General features: G+C 45.9%; 1 protein-coding gene across 6 annotated transcripts in view; it reads right to left on the bottom strand.

Annotated features, from left to right (window-relative positions):
* The window catches only part of SYT7 (synaptotagmin 7), a 412,892-nt gene that overhangs the window by 77,995 nt on the left and 310,144 nt on the right, over positions 1-24,753 (bottom strand). For all 6 annotated transcript variants that reach the window (XM_088454514.1, XM_088454515.1, XM_088454517.1 and 3 more), the window contains one exon: positions 21,189-21,324. In XM_088454514.1, the coding sequence (XP_088310640.1) occupies positions 21,189-21,324 (136 nt within the window). The remainder of the gene's footprint in view (positions 1-21,188; positions 21,325-24,753) is intronic.

Here is a 24,753-nt window from a genome sequence, read left to right as displayed (position 1 = left end):
TTTGCGGTGCGAATCCCCCATAATAAGAATACAATGCTGGCGGCACTCAGGAGACTTTTTTCAATTAATAATTGACAAAATTATATTAATTAAAGCACAGAAGTTTATTTATTGACAAAAGTCTCCTGAGTGCCGCCAGCTTTGTATTCTTATATATATATATATTGTGACACAGTTAGGTTAGGGGGTCCCTCTCCTGGGTAGAGGACTCCTTCCTTTCACACACAGCAGCTGGGAAACAGTACGCCAGACTGGATACAAGTACAAGCTGGTCGGCGCCAGTCTTTATTGTACAATGTCAGAAACAAATATAAAGAAAACATAAACATAAATCCTAGCCCTGTCGGGGCACTAACTTCACAGGTAGTTCCCTCACTACCAGAACCTGGCAGGGCCTAATGCCCTCACCAGCAACAAGGGCACAGCACAACACTTACAGTTACAGTTAGGTTTTCAAGTGTCTCTGAGCAAACTCCCTGTCTGCTCTCCCAGGTGAGACAATCAGCCCTCAACACACTAGGCTTATATTGGCCACTCTCAGATGGAAACCCTAACAAGCCTGTTACCAGGCTAAGAGAACCAAAACCTGGAGTGGCCGGTAGGAGTCATCAGGACTGGTTGGGAACACAATGCTACTTTCAACTCCTGAAAAGCTTTCTCTGCCTCAGGACTCCATTCTACCATGACTTTTTGTTTGCCTTTGGTCAGGTCAGTCAGTGGGGCTGCCATGGTGGCAAAGTTGGGTATAAACCTCCTGTAGTACCCCGTAATTCCCAAGAAGGCTCTCACCTGCTTCTTATTCAGAGGCCATGGCCAGTTTTGTATGGCATCAACTTTATTGAGCTGAGGCTTTATCAGGCCTCTGCCAATGGTGTATCCCAGATATTTTACTTCCTCCATGCCTAGACAACACTTTTTTGGGTTGGCTGTCAAACCTGCCTTATAGATGGAGTCCAAAACTGCTTGTACCCTGCGTAAGTGAGACTTCCATTCAGGACTATGAATGACCACGTCATCCAGATAAGCAGCCGCATACCGTCTATGGGGCCTTAGAATCCTGTCCATCATTCTTTGGAAGGTAGCAGGTGCCCCATGTAGCCCGAAGGGCAACATCTTGTACTGAAACAAGCCCTCTGGCGCTGAAAAAGCTGTCTTTTGTTTGGCGTTCTCGGTTAACGGTACTTGCCAATACCCTTTGGTTAGGTCAAGAGTGGTTAAATAACTTGCCGTCCCTAGTCTCTCAATCAATTCATCCACTCTTGGCATCGGGTAGGCATCGAATTTTGAAACACTGTTCAACTTTCGGAAGTCATTGCAGAAACGCACACTCCCGTCGGGCTTTGGAATCAACACAATGGGACTTGACCATTCACTATGTGATTCTTCAATAACCCCTAACTCTAGCATATTTTTAATTTCTTTAGACACCGATTCTCTTGGTGCTTCTGGCAACCTATAGGGCTTTAGATTAACTTTAACCCCTGGGTCAGTGATGATGTCATGTTTAATGACCGAGGTTTTCCCAGGTACGTCAGAGAACAGCACCCTATTTCTGATCAGAAACTCCTTGACCTCTTGTTGTTGAATTGCCGACAGGGTTTTTGCCACTGTCACTTCGGGAACTAAGGGCCCTGGATTTACTGGAGGGGCTCGGACGGCCGACAGTGCCGTTCTATCTTTCCAGGGCTTTAACAGATTTATATGGTATATCTGTTCCGGCTTTCTTTTCCCCGGCTGGTAAACTTTGTAATTGACCTGCCCCACTCTTTCTAAGATTTCAAAGGGCCCTTGCCATTTAGCCAAAAGTTTATTTTCCACAGTGGGAACCAATACTAACACTCTGTCCCCAGGAGCAAAGCTGCGTAACCGAGCATTGCGGTTGTATACCCTCTGCTGTGCCTGTTGAGCCTGTTCCAGGTGCTCTCTCACTATCGGCACTATCGCAGCAATTCTCTCCTGCATTTGAGAAACATACTCAATCACGGTTTTGTAAGGACTAGACTGCCCCTCCCATGTCTCTTTGGCAATGTCTAGTAACCCCCTTGGGTGTCTCCCATACAACAAGTCGAAGGGTGAAAACCCGGTGGAGGACTGGGGAACTTCTCTTATGGCCAACAATAAATACGGCAATAAGTAATCCCAATCCCTACCATCCTTGTCGACCACTTCCTAAGCATGTGTTTTAACGTCTTGTTAAACCTCTCGACCAGCCCATCGGTTTGGGGGTGATAAACCGAAGTTCTTAACTGTTCAATTTTGAACAGGCGACATAACTCTTTCATGACTTTTGACATAAACGGTGTACCCTGTTCAGTTAGTATCTCCTTGGGTATACCCAGCCTGCTAAAGACATGAACTAGCTCTCTGGCAATGGTCTTGGTTGACGTATTGCGCAACGGGATCGCTTCCGGGTACCTGGTAGCGTAATCCATTATGACCAGAATATACTGGTGTCCCCTGGCAGACTTCATTAAGGGTCCAACCAAATCCATCGCTATTCTTTCAAACGGCTCCTCTATAATAGGCAATGGAACTAGTGGACCCTTAAAATGTGGCCTGGGAGCATGATACTGACACTCAGGGCAGGATGCGCAAAAGTCAGACACCTCTTTATGAAGCCCGGGCCAGAAAAACCTCTGCATTATTCGCTCAGTGGTTTTCTCTACCCCTAGATGGCCTGCCGTTATATGACCTTGGGCCAGATCCAACACTGTTCTTCTGTAGGCTTTGGGAACTATTAGTTGTTCCACAATATCTTCCCCCTTCTTAGTCACCTGATATAACAAATCCTGACACATTGCCATGTGGGGATAGGACAAAGGACTATCAGGGTCTACGGGTTTACCATCAACTACTTTTACATTCTCTCTGGCTTTTACCAAAGTAGGGTCATTCAACTGCTCCACGGCAAAGACCTCTCTTCTGGCCTCTAAATCAGGCAGACGATCACCTGGCCCAACAACACTTCCCACCTCAATGGGAGGCACATCAGTTGGCGGGCCACCGTCACGTTCCGCATTCTCTAGTTCGCCAACCATAGTAGAAAAAGGGAATAACTCTGACTCAGAAGAAACTCCCTCCTCCACTACATCGACAACTTTCTCAAATGGATCGGGGTTGTTCACCTCTGGAACAAAACGGCTTTCCCACAACTTCCAGAAGTGAGCAAAGTCTCTCCCCAATATTGCATCGTACACCAGACCATGCACCAAACCCACAGAAACTATAGCAGAGCCACATGGTGTCTCGATGTTCACCTCGGCCGTAACATAATATCGAGTATCCCCATGTATGCAGGTCACACCAACAGTTTTCCCTGTATGCCTCAAGGGGTTCACCAGCTCAGCTTTTATAAGTGTCACCAAGCTACCAGAGTCTAACAGTGCCTCTACTCGGTTGCCATCTACAGTGAGTACGCACATGTGCTTATCAGTCTCAGCCTGCCGGTCAGCCGTACAGGCTGTCTGTGCAAAGAAAGACCCCCTGCGGTAGACATGAGCAGTATCACATTGCATAGGTTCAGTTGTAAGTGAACAATTAGCAGCAATATGGGCAAAGCCACCACATCGGAAACACTGAGTCATATTAATGTCTAGTCGTTTACGGGGCAAGAACCTTCCTGGCCTGGCAGGCCTGTCTCCAGGTTCTACACCCTCAGTCTTAGGTACATTCCACCGCCCAGCACCCTTCTCCCCTGGAACAGTCTTACCAGTGTCTGTGGGAGTTCATCGGGGCTCGGTGGGGCATACTCATCAGCTCCTCAGCCGCCACGTACCTCTCCACCAGCTCGACCAACTGGTCCGCGGACTTAGGGTCTGCATGGCTCACCCACTTGCGCAGAGTCGCAGGTAACGATCGCAGGTACCGGTCCATCATGACCCTTTCCACGATCTGTGGTCCCGTCAGCGTCTCGGGCTGTAGCCATTTTGAGGACAGATGGACGAGGTCATGCATCTGCGAACGTGGAGGCTTGTCCATATGGAACTCCCAGCGGTGGACCCATTGGGCACGAACAAAGGTGGTGACTCCCAAGCGAGTTAGGATCTCCTGTTTTAGTTTTTTATAGTCCTTGGCATTAGCCAGGCATTAGTCGAAATAGGCCTTTTGTGGCTCCCCAGACAAAAAAGGGGCGACCAGACTTGCCCACTGCTCCTTGGGCCAACTCTCCCTTTCGGCCATTCTTCCAAATGCGGCGAGATAGGCCTCCACATCATCGCCCGAAGTCATCTTTTGGAGGTAGTGACTGGCTCGTACGGAGTGAGTGGTGGTGGGAGGACCAGTAGTAACATATCTTGGCCGGGCGACCAGGTGCTGTACCACCTCTTTTATGGCCTGGCTGTTTTCCGCTAAGGCCTGGCGGGTTTCCTCGATGGCGACCTGTTGTTGCCTCTGGGCTGTCTCCAAGGCCAACAGTTGCACCCTGGTGGATTCCTGCTGAGCCCAGGTAGATTCCTGATGAAGTTTGTTCGTCTCCTGCTGAGCTCTGGTAGATTCCTGCTGAGCTGCTGTAGCTTGGAGCAAGGCCTTAATCATGTCCTCCATTTTGTCCTGGGGTGTAGGTTGGAAGCTGAACCTTGCCTCTCAGAGCATTGGCTGACGCCTCCTCTATGGGACTCCAAGGACACAGTGTTATTTCCACACTCACAAATTGGGTGTCTGTCCCTTTAATTTTTAAACGGAAAGTTTTCCTCTTGCTGCAACTTCAGCATGTATGGTTGCCTGCATTCTCCACCATATTGTGACACAGTTAGGTTAGGGGGTCCCTCTCCTGGGTAGAGGACTCCTTCCTTTCACACACAGCAGCTGGGAAACAGTACGCCAGACTGGATACAAGTACAAGCTGGTCGGCGCCAGTCTTTATTGTACAATGTCAGAAACAAACATAAAGAAAACATAAACATAAATCCTAGCCCTGTCGGGGCACTAACTTCACAGGTAGTTCCCTCACTACCAGAACCTGGCAGGGCCTAATGCCCTCACCAGCAACAAGGGCACAGCACAACACTTACAGTTAGGTTTTCAAGTGTCTCTGAGCAAACTCCCTGTCTGCTCTCCCAGGTGAGACAATCAGCCCTCAACACACTAGGCTTATATTGGCCACTCTCAGGTGGAAAACCTAACAAGCCTGTTACCAGGCTAAGAGAACCAAAACCTGGAGTGGCCGTGGGTGGAGCCCTCCCTCTCCTCTCACCCACAACCCCCAGGTCCCAAACCGGCTTTTCAAAAAGCCGAGACTCAAGCCTGCTACACTGCACACTTTCTCCTGGGGGGTTAGAACACATAAGACAGGAATCTGGGACAAATGTACCTGCCACAGACCACTTTACCAGTGATCCTATCACAATATACACAACAGAGAGGGGTACAATGGCGGCACTCACAGGTCCTTTAAGAGAAGAATCACTCCGACAAGCTGTGTCCCCATACACTGGTATCACAGATATCTCCTGCTTAGCTTTCACTTCCAATGTGGCCCACTGTCCCCATACACTGGTATCACAGATATATCCTGCTTAGCTTTCACTTCCGATGTAGCCCACTGCCCCCATACACTGGTATCACAGATATCTCTACACTGGTATGGGGAGAGAAATTCATCAAGCCCCGTATATACAATATTTTCAGAGCTGGACTGTGGGAGCATTCTCCATCTTCTGTGGGAAGGAAGCCAGGGCCGCCTTTCGGATCCCTCCTCCGGACGCTGGGGCTTTGTGCACCTGCATAAACTCAGGGTCACGCAGGCGCACTAGGCGACTCGGTAGTGCTACGTTTCTGGAGACAGCTGATTTTTGGATGATGGTGAAGTGCTCCGACGCTTGTGGCGAGTTAATATGTTAATTTTCGGGGTCTGCTAAGACCCCGATAATTAACAATGAATAGACCCCTTAGTCTTTATGGGTTTTTTACATGTATAACCTGAAGAAGGTTCTTATTGTTATTGTTGTAGAGGAATATAGGTTGAAATGCAACAAATGTTAGATGATGTGCTGTGGCCATGAAAGGCTTTGAAAGTTTCTATCACAAATAGTGTTAACCCCATGTTTCCCCATTTTATGCGCTAAAAGGTGTTATTACAGCCTTTTCCATTTTCTGAATAGGGTTTACACAGAGAAGTCTTTGATTTCTCTTTCAGGCCCTTCATTTTTGTCTAACATCGCTTACAGTCTGATACGGGGAATGGCAATCTGCCTTTAATAGCTCGATTTATTTAACTGTTGTATGCTCTGCTTGCTGCAGTATTAGACAGAATTGTAATGACATCTCAGGATAGTGTTATGAGCTGGAACAAGTCTTGTTGGAGGAGATAAGCAGAGAAGAACCATTTTTCCTGCTTCCTCCCAGTCACCATCTTGTAGCTCCTCCTCATTTGTAGGCCGGGATGTACTAAGGTCGCAGTGACCATTCCACCAGTAACCACAACCTTACTAATCACATAAGTACTAACATATGCGGTTAGTATCGCAAAGGACAGCTCTTGCGAGCTCTGAGAGCTTCCAGTTGGTCACCGGTGCAGGAAGCCCCGGGCTCCTCCTCCTCCACCCTGCACTCAGAAGATTAGGAGGCGGAGGACCCAGGAGGAACGTGGGCCGGCAAAAATGGAGAGCAGGTGAGTGGGGGCCAGCGCTGGGCGTCGTCGGGTGCGGGGTGCGGTAAGAAGCCCATAGGAAAAACCTGCCGTTACCCTCCACACCGAAAAAAGGGTGGCCGGGGCTTAGTACATATGGAAATTCTGTAAAAACCCAGAAAACTGTGTTTTTACTGAATTTTTCCTTTAGTACATGCCGGCCTAAGTTTTTACAGCAGCTGTTAATGGTATGTTCTGTGCTCTCAGACATATTTATTTTTCAAATACAAACCTTACATTGTATTGTACTACATTGTGCTGTACTAATTACTGTATTGCCGTAAATTGTGGTGATAAGGAATCATTATTATTGGGGGCAGACTGCAAATTATTATAAAAATGCCCCTTTGTTTTTGAGACAAGAGTATTTTATCATTGTGTTCACACGTATCCCTGCTAGGGGTGTCTATTAATCAGAGCCAGCCCTAGGCAAATTGATGCCCTAGGCAAGATTTTTGTTGATGCCCCCTAGCAGATAACCCCACCACCAAGCTTAGTGTTTCTACATGGACACCAAAAATAGCATATTGGTTTATGGCCCATGCTGAGTCTGGGCATGCGCATCAGGGCAGCCGTTTTTTTTTTTGTCCGGCCTCCTGGCCGCTCGCTAAGCTGTGGGTGACCACCCACAGCTTTTGCGAGCGGCCAGGTGATGGTCGCGACCATCGGGCTTGCGATGAGACCCTTGTGGTAGGGTCTCATCTGCTGCTAGCACCAGTGAGCTTCCGGCTCTAATAGAGCCGGAAGCTCACTACTGATATCACTGGTGATGTCAGTAGGGCCGCCCCCAAACGGCAAGTGTTCCTTCGAGAACGCCTCCGTTTAGCCAGCCAACCCCCTCCCCGCCTACAAAACGGGGCGAGCTGACGATCAACATCGACGGCCACCCCGTTTGTAGTGAGCCCCGGAGTGAGAGAATCTTTCTCTCGCTACGGGGCTTGCGCACACGGTGCGTGCGCACTGCTCGGCCATCGACCCACTTGCGAGTGCATAGCGCTTTCGAGAGGGTCTGAATCAGGTCCTTAGTCTTAAGGTGCCCACACACTGTCAGATATTTTGCACGATTTGCCGATTTCGATGCATCGGAACGTCAAATCGTGCAAAATATGTGCAAATTGTGAGTGTCCACTCACGATCACAATACCAATGCACGTACACAGAGGTTGTACATTGCATCTTCAGATTTTCCCTCCTGCTGGTAAGATCTGGCAATCTCGTTAATGATGCACTGGAAATAGTTAAGGATGCATAAGTCGTTAGTAGATCGTTTGTCAAAATGAACACTTTATGCACGATATTGTCAGTCCAGGACTACCAGGGAGCTGCCAAGGAGTTCAAGGGAAATGTTAAATCGTTAACGACATAGCCAGGCCCAGATTTACAGTATTGCTGAACCCCTCTCCACAATCTCGATGTCTCAGTGTCAACTCTATATCTCCCACCTACTTCCACAGCTCACCGCAATTTCAGCCCCACCGGATACTGTTACCATCATTATTAAAATAAACCACAGAAATAGTTCAGCAATAATTCATCCCTTGGTTAAATTGGTATAATCTGTAAATAAGAACTCATTCACATACAAATTGTAAAATAAGACAATAAGACTATGGGGGGAATTCAACAGCTGTGTTAATATACCGTGCCCCCCCCCAACCCCCAGGTGCAAAAAAATTGGCTCTTAGTGAATTGCCCGAATTTGAAAAAGTCCAGTTTCTTGCACCCGAAAAATGATCGGGGCTAACTGAATACCCTCCTATGTGTAAAATAAGCAGGCCGAAGTCATGTGGGCCGCAAGTAAGTGTGCTTGGTCATATGGTCAGTTTGACAAGGAGCACTGAAATATGTAGATTTAATAAAAAGAAAAGGTTAATTACTACAGCAAAGACCTAAATAGCGGCAGATACTTTAAATGACTGTTTATTTCCTTAATGTTTTTCTATTTTTATCTCTAGCTATTATGTTTCAGTTGCTAATTACTACATTCAAACCAACGGTAAGAGAGTGTTGGAGAGTAGGGCGATTATGAAATTAGGGCGCTGTGAGAATTTTAGTGCTAATATCAAGCAAACTCATGGAGAAAGTTCAAATGTGAAACGAATTATAAAGATATAAAATATACAGAAATACCACAAAATATTGCAAAGACTATAGATAAAAACTAAAGATAAAAGTGAAATAAACACCACAAAGCAGATCTATTAGGTGATTAATTCCTGAAAGCACTTTCTGGGCCTGATCTTGAACACAGCGGCGCTGTCGGACACATTGGAGCATTTTATTTTCTTCTACGCGTCTAATTCGCACTGCGCATGCATCTAGATTCCGTACACACAGGAGTCGGAGTTACGAATGAGGTGCGCGGGGAGATGCATTGTCTCAGGAATGTTTTGAAGATGTATAGGGTCATCCTGGGCAGTGACAGGGAGGTGATCCGTCTTATGTGTGTCTTATAGGAGTGTCTGGATATAGGAGTGATTGCATATAGAGATGCAGAATAGTTCACATAGGAGGCCATACTGAGATGGAGAATCTGCACAGGGCAGGTGCAACGGTCTAGAGACGCTACAAGCGGTGTTTGTGCATTTGAAGACGCTCAAAGTTGGCATCTCAGTCCTTGCACATGAGGACGCACAGCTGTATACCAGGGAAGGGCTTGTAGCAGTATTTGTATACAGTTGCAGAAGCAAGGACGCCTAGGCGGACTCTGCAGTATCCAATTCAGAATCAGGCTCTCTATCTTTCTGTATATATAAAATATCAAACACTAAGGCCCTCATTCAGAGGCGGTCGCAAGAAGCGAGCGCTTTCTCTGAACGAGGGCGGTCTCTTCACGTTTCAAGTGCAAGCTCCTGGTCGCTAGCTAAGCTGTGGGTTACCACCCACAGCTTTAGCGACCGACCAGGTTGATGGTCGCGATGGTCAAGGCCAACGGGACCATCGGGGCGTGCGATGAGACCCTAAGGTCGGGTCTCAGCAACCGCAAGCCCCAGGGAGCTTCCTGCTCTGATCGAGCAGCAAGCTCCTCACTGACATCACTGCTGATGTCAGTGCGGCGGCCCACAAAACGGCAGGCGTTCTGTCAGGAACGCCTTCGTTAGTGTAGCCACCCCCCCGCCCTGCCTACAAAACGGGGCGAGCTGTCGATCAACATCGAAAGCCGCCCCTTTTGTAGTGAGCTCCGGAGCGAGAGAGAAAGGCCCTGCACAGGGCCTTAACATCGACCCGGTTGCGAGCGCTCAGCGCTTGCGACTGGGTCTGAATGAGGGCCTAAATCTGTACCACCAACAGCTTGAAAGATATCTTTCAGTGAAGTCATCCTGTCACATCTCTCAACAGGCAAAGTTGACAATATCGTCCAGATTGGCCTGCATGTTCGGCCGATCATAGATATTGTCATCGTTCATCCGGGAATGCGCATCGTTGATCATTCACTGCATAAAAATGAACGATATATCGTTGAACGATATCGTACCGTGTGTACGCACCTTAAGACTGTTGCGGAGTTAAATTAACGCTCATTTGTAGGGTAGCTTTGTGTTTCCGCCTGGTATACTCTGGAACCGAGCACACACAAGTAGGGGCGATGCTGAAACTAGTGGGCTAGGCAGTCGGGCGGAAGCTCAAACGCGCCCATTCTGCAGCTTTTGCACCTAGCATGGAGCTGACGCAAGCGCGCATTAATGATGACGACGGGTATCAAACCCAGCATACTGACAGGGCTGGCGCAGCACAAACTGCGCACATCTCTGCTTATGGGTGGATATATGCTTCTATCTCCATGCACACAATGGACCTCATTCAGAGTCGGTCGAAGCGGCCGCACGGTCGTACGCCACCGATGTTCGCTATACTGCGCATGCGTAAAGTTCGCAATGCGCGTGCGCAAACTAGCCGCTACGATCAGAAATTTCTCTCTCCTTGAACACAGCCAGGTCGGTAGTTTGAGTGACAGATTGAGGCGTTTGTGGGTGGTAACAGGGGAAGGTACTTGAAAACGGGGGAGTGGAGATCCGAACGCAGGCGTGCCTAATTATGCGAACGGCGTTTTATGGGAGTGCATACGGTTTATGGGAGTGCATAATTAACAAAGTAGCGTCATGGCACATGTGACATGGGAGGTTTTTACACTGACATGATCGTAGAGCTTAAGAGAGGGTATGGTCAACCTTAAGCTCTACGACCAGTTCCGATGGTTCCCGATGGTCTCGATTAATCCTTATATGCCCGGAGATGACGTGCAATGCGTACGAGAAGGGGGCGTATTTTTTTGAATTCCGGCCGCTTCCTCCCCTTGGTCGGCCAGCTACCGATCCGAACTTAGGGACGCAACTTGCGAGGGAATCATTTGCATATCCGGCCCCTTTTCCCGTACGACCGTGCGGCCACTTCGACCGACTCTGAATGAGGTCCTATAAGGGGGCGTTTACCTGTGATCAGGCCCAATGTGTGCAGGTACAATAACAGGTGACAGCATGTCAATGCCCCCACGTTACTTCATCGATTAGACACTAACTGCATGCTGCGCACTTTATAGTAGTCTCTTGTTTGGTATAGCTACAGTATATAATACATTGTTAGTTCTACAGCTCTGACTTACAGAGCACTTTGCCCATATAATACATTATAAAAGACAGTTAAGGAAGCAGTTTACTAAGTGTGGTGTCTTTTATTAAGTAACTGAGTCTCATTTAAACAGGTCACTCTGAGGTGCTGTTATCCTTATTTAACTAAGCGCTTGCAGGAAACCTATGAAACTTTAATGAAATATGACTCACACACTAGAGGAGGCAGAGTGAATAATTGGAGGCTTTATGTACTGATTCTCAGTGTACAGCAGTGGTAATTACATTTGAAAAAAGGTATATCTGACAGCCGATGTAAAAATGTAAACTAGTTATGGGTTATAAACTTACAATGGCTGGTTATAATCATGGAAATATATACAAAGTGGAGGTTATAGGACATATTGAGGAGAGAATATATGGTGTCCCCAACCCCCTACATCCAAATGTAAGGAAGACAGTCCCTACAATAATATCTCCTTTCTCATTGTAAGAAGGGGATGGGGACACCATATATCCTCACCTCAATAAGGCCTATAACCCCTACTTTGTGCATATTTGCATAATTATAACCAGCTATTACAATAAGGCCTATAACCCCCACTTTGTGCATATTTGCATAATTAATTTATGACCAGCCATTACATTAAGGTCTATAACCCCTACTTTGGGCATATTTGCATAATTATAACCAGCTATTACAACCAATAAATATTTTTACATTTTACACCGACTGCAGATATACTTGACATTTTTCATATGTAATTACCACTCCTACACACTGAAGATATTATTTGGGAGCGCTATCCCTCTTTCCATTTAACTGTCATTCTAAGAGAAGGACCTCTCTCATTGGGCTTGCAGGCCCTAGATATTCCCTGAGCCATTCATATAGAGTGCAGTTTTCCACTATATCTCATCTCTTTTATGAACTGATTTGACTTGGAAATAATGTCACTGATGGTGAGAGTGGGCCATAGGTCACTACTATATATATATATATATATACATATATACGGTATAAAGGTCACACAGGAGACCACATGTGACCACAGGTAAAATAGGGACAGCTCATTCAGGAAAGACACAACAAATTGTGTGGGCCTTTAACTCATATTGGCCCCCATTTATCAACAATAGTAAGCACCAGTAAAATCTTTTGTTTAGTATCACTGTGATACAAACTAAAAATGTACTGGTATTTACTTACCCCTCCGGAGAGGTCCAGCGAAGTCCTCCTCCTCTGCGAGGCCATCCGCAGGGCTCCTGTGTTATGCGCATGTGCGACGGTCCGTATGGGGACCCGGTAGTGCCTGGGAGATTTTGATGAAGTCGGAAAGGCAACACCGAGTCTCCATTGCTAACAATGGGGACGGCATCACTCTCGCCATCTAAGATGACAAACAGCTGTAATCTTAGATTGTTAAATCCAGAAAGGGTGGCATAACCCCTTTAGCGAGCGTTAAAGTGGTTATGCTTCATTGATTACTGGGGACCAGTGTTCCCAGTTTTATCTTTGGGGCATATGCAGAGTGAGCACTGGCTGGACAAACTGAGACGTTCCTGAAGGAACACCTGCCATTTGTGGGCGGCCCTACTAGTGATGTCAGTAGTGAGCTTCCGGCTCTATTAGAGCCAGAAGCTCACTGGGGCTTGCGGCAGACGAGACCCTACCACAAGGGTCTCGTCGCAAGCGCGATGGTCGCAACCATCGCGACCATCACCTGGCCGCTCGCAAAAGCTGTGGGTGGTCACCCACAGCTTAGCGAGCAGCCAGGAGGGCGGCTTAAAAAAAAAAAAGCGGCCGCCCTCATTCAGATCGAGCATTCGCTTTTTGTGATCGGATCTGAATGAGGTCCAGGGTGCCCAATCAGATCCAGAGACACCATCAGACATGTTCGGCTCTGCATACTGTATGTGTGGTAAAATGAAATTTTGCATGCACTACTGTATTTTTTTTTTAGTAAATTGTGCCGATCTTACTACCAACACAGCATCAGCCACTCTGTCACAAGTACTGTGTATTATTTACTTTAAATCAAGCTGTTTGCATTCCTCAGTAATCATAATCAGTGTATAATGCTTCCTTATAGTACTATATAGTAACATGAAGCCCTCTTCGCAAAGTACTAATGGTTTGACCAATTACTAATCAAAGTAGATCAGATCTAAACAATCAGGCTTGTGGATCTGTATATGAAATGTAGAAAGCCCATTTCTCTGAATAGAACACCCATATTCACTGGAGATAGGGCTTTCTCACTATCTACTAGATCTCCTTGGCCAGTGAAAGCTATGACAGATTGTCGCCGACAATAGCTATGCATGGAGGAGACTACGCAAGTAGGATTACATCTGTATTGTAACACGTACAGTATGCCATCTAAGGGTGGTGATAGCACAGGGTAGAGATAATAAAATATTGTTATAGATATAAAATAAAATTATTAAATAAAGCATTTCTCTATTTTAAATATATATATAAAAAATGTTTTAACACTTTTTATATAGATTTTTTTTTTATTCTATTCTATTTTCTTTTTTAATGGAAGTGGAACTGGAAGTCCAGAAGTCCACTGTACATATGTCAACTGGCAAACCAGTAGCGCTCCCTTAATGCTACCAGCTAGATAACCCTATAATATTTCTTAAGAAAACTGGTGGATAAAAGATTTTCATCTGCTGAAATAAGTGGTGTCATGCTCCGGCCCCTAAAACTCACTTTCGTACCTCTCCGGTGTCTGTCCAGACTAGCACAGAGGTCCACTCACGCTGCACATTGCTCCCAGTTGGTGCTGAGGTCTGTCTGTGCTGCTCCTGCCCCGTCCACTCAGTGACCCGTCACTGAGTATGGAGATGACTCTCCGCAGCCCCTTGCTCACAACGTGTCTTCCCAGCATGATGGCACACAAGCTGCAAGCCAGAGTTCCCTCCTAACCCACAGTATGGGTGCAGCCATGTTGGACTTTGTCACCTAACGCTCTTCCTCTACTCAGAGTGCTGCTCCCTGACCGGCTGATCGCAGCATCCAATCCCGGATCCTCCAATATAAATTCCATTTCCTGACTGGCCTCTGTTGCCAGTACAACGTTGCTTCTGTTGAAGTTACAGCTCTGTGCTGAGCTCCCAGGTATTCTGTATCTGAACGGTTCCAGTCTGTTATATTCCAGTTCCAAGTCTGGTTATTAAGTCTCCTATTCCATCTAACATTCCAGTCTGGTTTTACCACAGAGACTTTATCTTTAAAGACTTTAACTTTATCTTATATCTGTTCCAGCCGATACCTCCAACCACTGGTCGTATCCGATACTTCCATCATCAGTTCCAAACCGACCCAGTACTGCAATTCATCATCATCAGTCCCAGACCGATCCAGTACTGCAATTCATCATCATCGGTTCCAAACTGACCCACTACTGCAATTCATCACCATTGGTCCCAAACCGATCCAGTACTGCAATGTATAATCATCGGATCCAAACTGACCCAGTACTGCAATTCATCATCATTGGTCCCACACTGTCCAGTACTGCAATTCAACATTATCGGTCACAACCCAATTCAGTTCTTCAATTCATCAACATTGGTCTCAAACCAATCAAGTTCTTCAATTCCTCAACATTGGTTTCAAACCGATCCATCTCTCAATCCAGCATCATCGGTCCCATCCGATTCTGCCCATTTCTTCAGTATTATATATCTAGTTCCCATTCCAACTTGCTACTCAATAAAGACATTTACTTTACTGTTCTCGCCTTCTGGGCCCATCATCCCCTACAGTTCTTATTACTCCTCATATGTCACACGAGGAAGTCCCGGCTCAAGCCACCCAGTTTTATCCATGCCTCCCAAGTCTCCTCTTCAGCTTCCCACACCTGTTCCGACCAACTCCTAACCTCAGGCGTGACAAGTGGGAATAAAAACTTTTAGCTCATTCTGGTCCATAGTAATCAGACCAGTACATCTTAATATAATGTCATAGAACACTTGTATCTTTCCTTGTAATCAATAATGTTAAATCCCGAGCCAGCCAATGTAATACCTTTGTCTGGGTTGGTTCCTATGGGGCCTATTCATGATCACTAATGGGCCCGTTAAGCATACGGAAACGCTAGTTTCTGCATGTTTTAAGTAACGGACCACATTAGGGGCCCGTCCAGGCTGCCTATTATTCAGCAAACTCAGAAAACTAAAACTTTTCTGAGTTTTCTTGCGGTAACTATCTTCAGATTGCGTTGGTTCCCAAAGCCCTGTCCTTTCTATGGGAAGGACCTCAGGTCACATATGCGCAGAAGACGGCGCAGCAAATGTAAGTCACGCGGGGATAGCTGCATTTCAGAGCAGCTCTCCTCACACAAGAGCAATAATGAATTGCTCCAGTAATTAAGTATCCACCACCGCAACTCGCGGAGACTTGGATACTTAATTAACGGGGACCTATTCCTAATCACTGCAAGTGTTTTTCAAAGTTCATGAGTTAGACCTGCCAACATAAGCTTCCCTCTGCTCACTTTTGGTCCTCAGGGCTGCCATTGTCTTTTCATAAATTGAATTCTTCAAATTAATATTTGCTGCTACTATTTAGAAACACTATTTACATTACCTGGTTTTCGAAAGAGTTTGGATGATCGGATGCAGATGAGCCGTGTCTCTACCTCAATGTTACCAGATTATATTGTAATTGCTGTGGGTGGTCAGTACCAGGGAATGGCCACAACCCCCCTTAGGGCAGAAGGATGCTCTCCTTACCACTGAACCTCTCACTTTGCTGTGTGTTTATAGTAATGTTTCATTCATTGCAGGCTACTGGGTCTCCCTGCTGGGGGCTGTCACATGTAATAACGCTCAGGATTTCCACCTCACTGCACCCCGACTGCTTCACTCAGCCTGCTCCCTGAGAGGTGGGGAAACCTCATAGGCAAATCACAGTCAGCATTGGTAGAGAAATGGGAATGGGCAACAAGTTCACTGGACTTTACCTGTAGAATTAGGAGAATAAGCATTTCCAGGACAAATACATCTACTACGGACATTTTGTGCGCATGGAGGCAGAATACAGTATGGCTATTTTAAATTTCATATTGCCTTGACAGTTGGATTCAATGTCAATCAATATACAAGCAGCACAGAATTAATATTAGTGCCACAGCACAGGTGGGTCATGAAATAAAGGACCTCATTCAGACCTGGTCGCAACCCGGTCGTTGTTTAGGCCCTGCGCACGTGCAGCGGCCGCACTGCACGTCCCGGAGCAAGAGAGAAACTCTCTCGCTCTGGTGCTCACTACAAAAGGGGCAGCTGTCGATGTTGATCAACAGCTCGGCCCGTTTTGTAGGCGTGGCGGGGGGTGGCTACACAAACGGAGGCGTTCCCAAGCAAACACCTGCCGTTTTGTGGGCGGCCGCACTGACATCAGCAGTGATGTCAGTTGGGAGTTTCCTGCTCGATCAGAGCAGGAAGCTCCCAGGATCTTGCGGCTGCCGAGGCCCAACCTTAGGGTCTCGTCGCAAGCCCCGATGGTCGCGATGGTCTTGACCATCGCGACCATCACCCTGGTCGGTCACTAAGCTGTGGGTGGTAACCCACAGCTTAGCTAGCGACCAGGAGGCCGCGCTAAAAAAAAAGAAGCGGCCGCCCTCATTCAGAGAGAGCGATCGCTTCTTGCGACCGCCTCTTAATGAGGGCCAAAGTCCTGCCGCATGAGACTACTCTGGTTCTATTTATTAAAAGCAGGCTTGGCCAACCTGTGAGTCTCCAGCTGTTGCGAAACTACATGTCCCAGCATGCTTTACCAGCTGATCGGTGGTAGGGTATGCTGGGACTTGTAGTTTCACAACTGCTGGAGAGCCACAGGTTGGCCAGGCCTGATTTGAAGTGTCTTTTCTCCCCTTACATCCTATGGAAACGCTGTACTGTACATCGTGGTTCTCCAGGTCTTACGGTACTATATCCCGGTCTCATTGTGTATTTGTGGCGAGTAGTACGACTACACTCTCTCTACAATGTCATCCTGTCTGTTACATAAACATATATAGAAATGTAAACCTAAACAAGCATAGTGAGATATAGGAAGGAAGAAAACATTACTTACTATTCTGCAGGGACAGATCCCATCAAAATATATCATAACGAAATAATGGCAACTAAAAAACAACTCAGAGTTTGACATTGAGGGCACATCATCAATTACTGGTAGTAGCTTCTGTGCAAGAATAGCTTTAAATAATAATATGAAATAATAAAAATATGCCTTTAGATTTACATGGAAGCGCACCATTTTGCGGAGCTAGCAGAGGAGCTGACGTTTACACAGGGCAGGGGCTGGGTGTAGTGAGAACGTGCATAGTTTGGAGATTGCACATTGGTGGTGTATAGGTTTATAGAGCAGTACAAGAATTTCCTTATGTGGAATACGACTATGGAATTTTTATATACGTGTGGGGAGGGCGCATTTCTGTGCCTGTTTCTTGCTGGGTGGAGGGGCACATGGCCTCTTCCACTTCTCTAAAGGACTTGAATTTTGAACCAGCCCAGAGCTGGTGGTTTACAGGTCCCAGGCTTACTGCACATTTTTCTATTTTGGGAGGCCTCTGATAACAGATATGGTCCACAAAGCCCATTTAGTATAACCCTTTACATTGCAACTTAATCCTTAGCTTTTTTCAGCCTTATGTCTACTGTACCTCAACTGTATTAACTTATCTAACACCTCTGTTGGGTTGTTATTCCACCCATCTACTACCCATTCTATAAAGTGATTCTTCATTAAATTTCTCCAAAACCAACCTGCTACCCAGGGGCGTAACTAGGTATTTGAAGCCCACAGCAAAAGTTTGCAAGGGCCCCAATGTACCACCCAATGGTGAAAAATGTATATAACACATGTAACTTTACAATCCAAACTGACCGCACTGGCCAGTGCCGCTCTAGCAAACAATGAAGCCGACCAGGGTATGGTAACTCTCTTTCTTACCGGCAACCCCTTCCCCGGCTACCCGTGACCTGATGTGTGCTACAGCTGTGCATGTCATTATGGATGCCACTGTGCTCTTCTGTCCCACGCCCACCCAGGGTGAGAAGCAGGAGACATGTGCAACTGCAAGCTTGCGGCATGAACTGGCTGCAAGCCCAATCACTGTAGACTTCTTTCCTGGGTTTTAAGTTCAAGAAATCGGGTACAATTGCAGTGTTACAGTGACTTTTATATAATACCTGTATTAGCACAAGCACTGGAGAAATGTGTGGATGTGGGAGATGATGTTGATGGTGGTCATTGTATCAGCATTTATCCTATGCCGAGGTTTTCTTCCCCTCATTGGCTGCCTAACGCCAGAGAAGGGCTCCAGTAAAATGCACATACCTGGCCAGCAGCCATACAGGCAATTGACATGGAGCGAATCCAGCAAAGTTTCTTGTGTCCCCCCCATTGCCAAAGCAATTTATGGCTGACACGGCTTCCTGTGACCAGTAGTGTTACATACTAATATACTATACTAGGGCTGAGTTTAGCCTCATGCTGAAGAGGAGCTGGAGCTGGCATTTGCTATGTGCCCTGGTGCGCAGGTCACTTTTGGGGAAGAATGGCATGCTATGGATATCGACCTCTCCAGGGAGGCATGCCTCTGATCTGCCTCTCCAGAGGGACCCGCACATGTAACCAACCTGAAGCTCTCTATAGTAAAACATAGCAGATTCTTCCTCTTGTAAATTAAACATAATCCAACTCTACATGCACCCACAGTATTCTATATATGGTCTCACCAGTGACCCATATCATGGCCTTACCACCTATTTCTCTCTGCTACTTATCTGACAAACTTCTAGTCACCTGAGACTGTGCTGTAATTATTATGTGTTTGGATTACAGAGACCCAATGGTATGATTTAGCATTTTAATGCATTAACCTGTAGTGGCCACACTATTTACCAATCTGATAATTTACCCAGATCATCAATTATTGTGTTCACCTCTCTGGGTGGTGATCAAAATAATGAACGATCTGGGTAAATGCGGTGTTCATTGAGTGCTCTAGTTGTAATCAGCTTCTAGTGATGGTCCACACCTGGGTATCAATCCTGTATTATATCTCTATAAAGTCCATAGGATCTATTGAGTTATTTAGTTTCACAACTACTGTATGTTGAAAATGTTTTAAAACAAGAGCAGCTCAGTGTTGCCGTGTCACTAAGACACCCTATGAAGAGTGCTATTACGCACATCAGGAATACGTATGTATTCCTGTGAGACCTCTATTAAAATGAATGCGTCTTTTCGGTTTTCACAGCTCAGATCAATTTGGTTTGGATTTCACATGCCATGGATATTTAATCTGTTTTTTTATCAATGCTGCAGAAACACTATCCACCTTCCTTCATGCTAGAAATAGCTTTTAATGAGAAAAAGATGGATTACAGCCTATTGTTTTAAAGTATCACACTCTCCTCCTTTTCTCATCCTTCTCTCTTTGTGTTACTCCCCAGTACAATGCCTTTATTTCCTCAACAAATGTTTCCATCCTGACCCCTATTCTGCTTTTATCAAAGGGACCCTTTCATCAAACCCTCTATTTGCTTATTTGCTTGAGAAGGCAATTTTCGGCTAATACAAATGATGCTGAAGCTGCAGTTGACTCACCATGATAATTACATATATATTTATGAGAGAGTAATGAACACCCCTATGTTTCAGGACCGGAGTGGTCCTTTGCCAGTTGTCAGGCCATTTTTTTATTGTTTTTTTTTTTTTTTCCCAGCAGAAATGTAGATACCCACAGGGTAATCTAATCATTGCTACGCACATCAAACCTTGGAGAGAGACAAAGTGGAGCGAGATAAAGTACCAACCAATCAGCTTCTAACTGTCACTTTACAGGTTGTTTTAAAAAAATGACAGAAGCTGATTGGTTGGTACTTAATTTCTCTCCAAGATTTGATACATCTTCCCATAGGTACCTTACTTAATACTGGTTGCTCGCTTTCTTTCCATTTCCGGTTATCCTCTGTGTGCTCTGCAAAAACAAGTTTATTTAAAAAAAAAAAAAAAAAACAGAAGTGCACAGAACTCGGAAACTGATGCAAAATAATTTTTTTAAATTGAAAATTTGATTTAATTTACATGGAGCTTATTCAAATCGGAGTCTGACGGGATAAAAGCCTAGGAATTCTCAGCTGAATGTAATCGATTTTGCCTCTTCTAAGATGGGGCAGACAGTATTGCATCCCCGGCATACTGTATTATTGTAAGGTCAGCTGGAAATTGTACGTCACTGGCTAGTAAGACAGAGATGCTTGTTCTGCAAATATTCTGAGGAAGAATTTGAGGAAAGGAAAGTTGACATTTCTCTTGTAAATAACAGAAGTCACTACAGTTACACCAGCGGCATTTAGTTGCAAAAGTCCAGCTTTGATATTTTATAAATGCATATCACAGGTCATCTCTCACACAGCCACATTCACACACACACACACACTACCTACTTATAAAGTAACCTGCACTTTGCTGTATTCAAGCCAGGGCCACCATGAAATCAGTTGGGCCCTGGTACTAGGGGGGCGTGGAACTCTGCCGAAACTCAGTGTCACCTACAATAGGGGGTTGGCCATGCCATCTTGGCAAGCTCACAACCCCCCCTTCTCGGTGCCCCTGGCTGGACTCATTTTCAGCCGTACCATTTTCTATACTGGTCCCCATACTCTTATTCTCCCTAATGAAGTTACTCTGCTGTTTGTCTGTTTTGTTATCGTTGTTCAATGCTTATTATAATTGTTTGTTTTCTCTTTCTGTCTTTTCAGTTTGTTATTTCTCCTCGGTACATCCTGGAGCTGTGCCCAGGAACAAATCCGCACCTTCCACTCTGTTTCTCAGTAGCTGCCTATTGATTGAACATTAAATCTGGCAGCGGAGTATTGTCAGGGTGACCTCTGTGCGCTACACGTCTCGGGAGCTGCGCGAGTTACCAGACGCACTGGCCCACGTTAACACCTTCTGAGTTACTCACCATGAGCATCTCACTGGTCAGCGAGTTCACCAGGTCTGACACCGATGAGCGTTGGTCCGTTTTGCGGTCGCTGTCATCTGGCTGCGCTTGTCCCGGCACCGCTGTAGTGTTTGAGGTTTTGGCACCTGCTGGTAATCTTTAAGAAGAAAGAGAGAGGAGATGTGTTAAAAAAAAGTTGCAATAAAACCACTTGGAGATGGCCTGGGAAATGGATGCATGGTGGCAAGTGGCTGCCATTAATCTGGTGAGGGTATTGGAATTTGCCCAAGTGGACCTTTCACAATAAACGATATATGCTGTGACATTTAGCAGACGTATTGACAGCCCTCTAAGTACTATAGTTATAAGGGGCTGCACAAGTCGTTATCCCTGCAAGTTATAGGTCAGTCAATTTCCTTCTCGCTCTTTGGAAAAGGAATTATGTGTAATTGTGGACTATATGCTTTATATAGAATATGTTTAAAATAGAATGATGGCATGCATGCTAATAATTCTCAGCAAATGCGGGGGAATTGAGGATGTTTTATCCTTTTTTTATCCGTCGAGGTTTGTTAAGTCAGCCCGGGCAGTAACGCACACATGACTGACTGTTAGGGATTTACTGATATAACAAACCCTAGAGGCTTCTCTGTATTTGTAGACATGGCTGTTTGCAAGTCATAGCCCTGTGCTAGCTAACTCTATTGGGCTTATTGTCTCACATCCTGTACCTCAGCATGGGCTGTGCCTTCTGTATGTGGCATCCAGAAGTTGGGCTCAGCTGTGCAATACAGTAGGTCAAATATCCAAAGCAAAGGATTGCAGAATGGCACCTAATTACGTCCTGTATGTAAACAAACATGCAGGCATTTCTAGGTTTATTCTGAATGCATAAAATTAATTTCAGTATCTATTTAAATTACGTGTGACAGGCTGTACTTAAACCATTTCGGACTATATAAAGAAGCCCATTTTCACGGTGAGAGATCTTTGGATCCATCCCGGCAGCCTATACCTGCACATGGATGTACCAATGGCCGCACATACACAGTAAGCAAGACGCTACGAAGCTATCTCTTTACTATTTACTCTTCGCTGAATGTGCTCTTATCAGAGCCACTGTCGCAGCAAAATAATTTTGATAAATAGCCAATAAAAATAACTTCTTATTGCCGCGATATGTAGCAATAACAAATTATAGCTAATGGGGACATTTTACTAAATAGGGCCCTATATAAGGATTTATCTAGATGACTTTCCAAAGAATAAAGAAATGAATTTAACCCAGGGGTGGGTTAAGAGAGGAGATGGCCCATGTGCAGCCTCCGTGCAGGCTCCCTCCTCTCTGGCAGCGCAGTAGACTCTGGCATGCACAGGTCTCAGGGAGCATGGCAGGGCTGGCTCCAGGGGAGCAGGACGGGACTCTTGCGCCCGTTACCTGACTGCATGCGACCGAAAATTGGGGGCATGGCCTAATTACCATAGGCCACGCCCCCTAAATGACGTTATTTCAGGCCGTGTCCATATGGCACACCTCCCGTTACCGTCAGCTCTCTGCCTGCACTGAATGGATTCCGCGCGCGTCCATTCCTCTTCTCCTGGGCTGGCACCGCCGTACAGCTGCGGCGGTGGAGGTGCCCGCGGGTGGAACAGAGGGGCAGTGCCCGAAAAACGGTACCATCCCGCTGAAATCGGGAATGGCTGGGAGGGGTGCGCCCTCTATGGGGTGGCGCCCCTGTTTGACCGCACTGGTCGAACATGCCTCGAGCCGGTCCTGGAGCATGGCACCTGTGCTATGTTCCTGGTGGCATCTCTACTGCTCATGCGCAAATAACTGGCAAAGTGGCCTCCATTTTCCTGGTGATTTCAGTCTGCAGCACTGGCCGACGCGGGACTCCGGGGGAGGTAATTATTATTAATAAGGGTACAGGGTGTACGGTGTAGGCCCCCCTGGACCCAGGTAACCGTGTGCACATCCTGCACCCATTATAGATACACCAATGATTTAACCATCATTTATCTACAACTACTCTAGTAATCATTTGGCAAACTGGTCTTTTTCTAATGTGCATACAATGACTGTGGTGACCAGTGCTGGCTCCAGAGGTGGGTCTGCGTCGCAGTCCAAATAGCGGAGTCACACCAACTGCCACCCCAAACGCTGCCAAACACCGCTGGCCAGGATTCACTGGCAGTTGGTGTGGCTCCCCTATTTGAATTTTGGACTGCGATGCAGTCCCACCTCTGGTGACTTATAGCCAACTACAAACAAGCATAAAACTACAATGATTTACAGAACAGATGGATGACATAATAAATAGGTACTGTAATGTAATAAAGTGGCCGGTGTAAGCTCGACATGAGCAATTACTTGTTATGCAATAGACCTCAAAGTGTAAATCACAGTGTGCTTTAGATAGATACAGTAGACAGCTGTATAACCCTTATGGTCATTAAACGATTCAGGGCATATATATGTATTTATATACATATGTATGCACGGTGAGAAAACCATCCATGTTTGCAAAGACAAATTGCATGGTTTTGGGCAGTACTTTGAGAAAGTCTCTTGGGTTCCAAAGGCCCCCTGGAAGGGAAGAGTGAAGTGAGGAAGCAGAGGTTAGACACTGGTGAGCAGGAGGCCAGCAGAGACATTATTAATAGGACAGAAGCAGCATAACCTGCATGCAGAGCAGAAGCACATTAAGAGAAGAACAGCTTATACAGTGAATACAGGAAAAGATAAAGAGACAAGGGGTTACACAACAAAATTCGGATTCAGCACTGGTGAGTCACAAAGCCAACGGCTAAAAGGATCTCTGCCCTGTTAAAAATCTAAGCGAATGAAGAAGAGTTGGGGAGGGAGGGGTATCACAGGGGTATCACAGTGGTGGTGGTGGGGGGTGCACAGACAGCTGTGTGTGAGAGAGGTCAAAGTTAGTGAATACAATGACCGGCGGGAAACCGGTGAGGTAGAGAGCAGACAGGGAGAGAAGCAGCAGACATACATGTTAACATTGAGGAAGCAACATTCACGGCTGCAAAACAAAAGACATGTTTAATATGAAGGGTACTGCATGTTCAGAAGACACCCATATAAAGCCCTATATTGGTCTTGAAAACACATTGGTTGAAAAATTCCTAAAATAACATGATTTTCACATTCTCCTCCCATGATTAGTCTGGATCAATGCTACAGATATCCCTGATGATGAGGGATAGTGAATAATGGCTGTGTGAGATGTGCTCCCTGGGAAGTGGTGGGTTTACATTCAAGATCCGCAAACTAGGCCAGTGTGTGCGTTATCAGTGGTCTAGTGGGGTTTCGTAAGTACATTTAGATTTTTAGGGAGGGATTGGCATCCGTGCTGTTATGAATTATAAATTAGCATTTGCAAGCTGTTGGAATTGTCAGAACACAGAGCAAAGAAACACAGACAAATTCCAATTATAGAGTGTCATCTACAGAGCAGTGGTAGCATTAAATACGAGGAATGTGGGGATCAGACACAGAGAGGCTGAGGCACGTGACACACATACACTAATAAAGACCTCACTGCACAATCGGACGCACAGAACATTCCAG

Source organism: Taudactylus pleione, unplaced genomic scaffold (assembly GCF_031769625.1).
Source record: "Taudactylus pleione unplaced genomic scaffold, aTauple2 ptg000619l, whole genome shotgun sequence".
In the NCBI taxonomy this organism is placed as follows: domain Eukaryota; kingdom Metazoa; phylum Chordata; class Amphibia; order Anura; family Myobatrachidae; genus Taudactylus; species Taudactylus pleione.
This window is presented reverse-complemented; position numbering and strand designations above follow the sequence as displayed.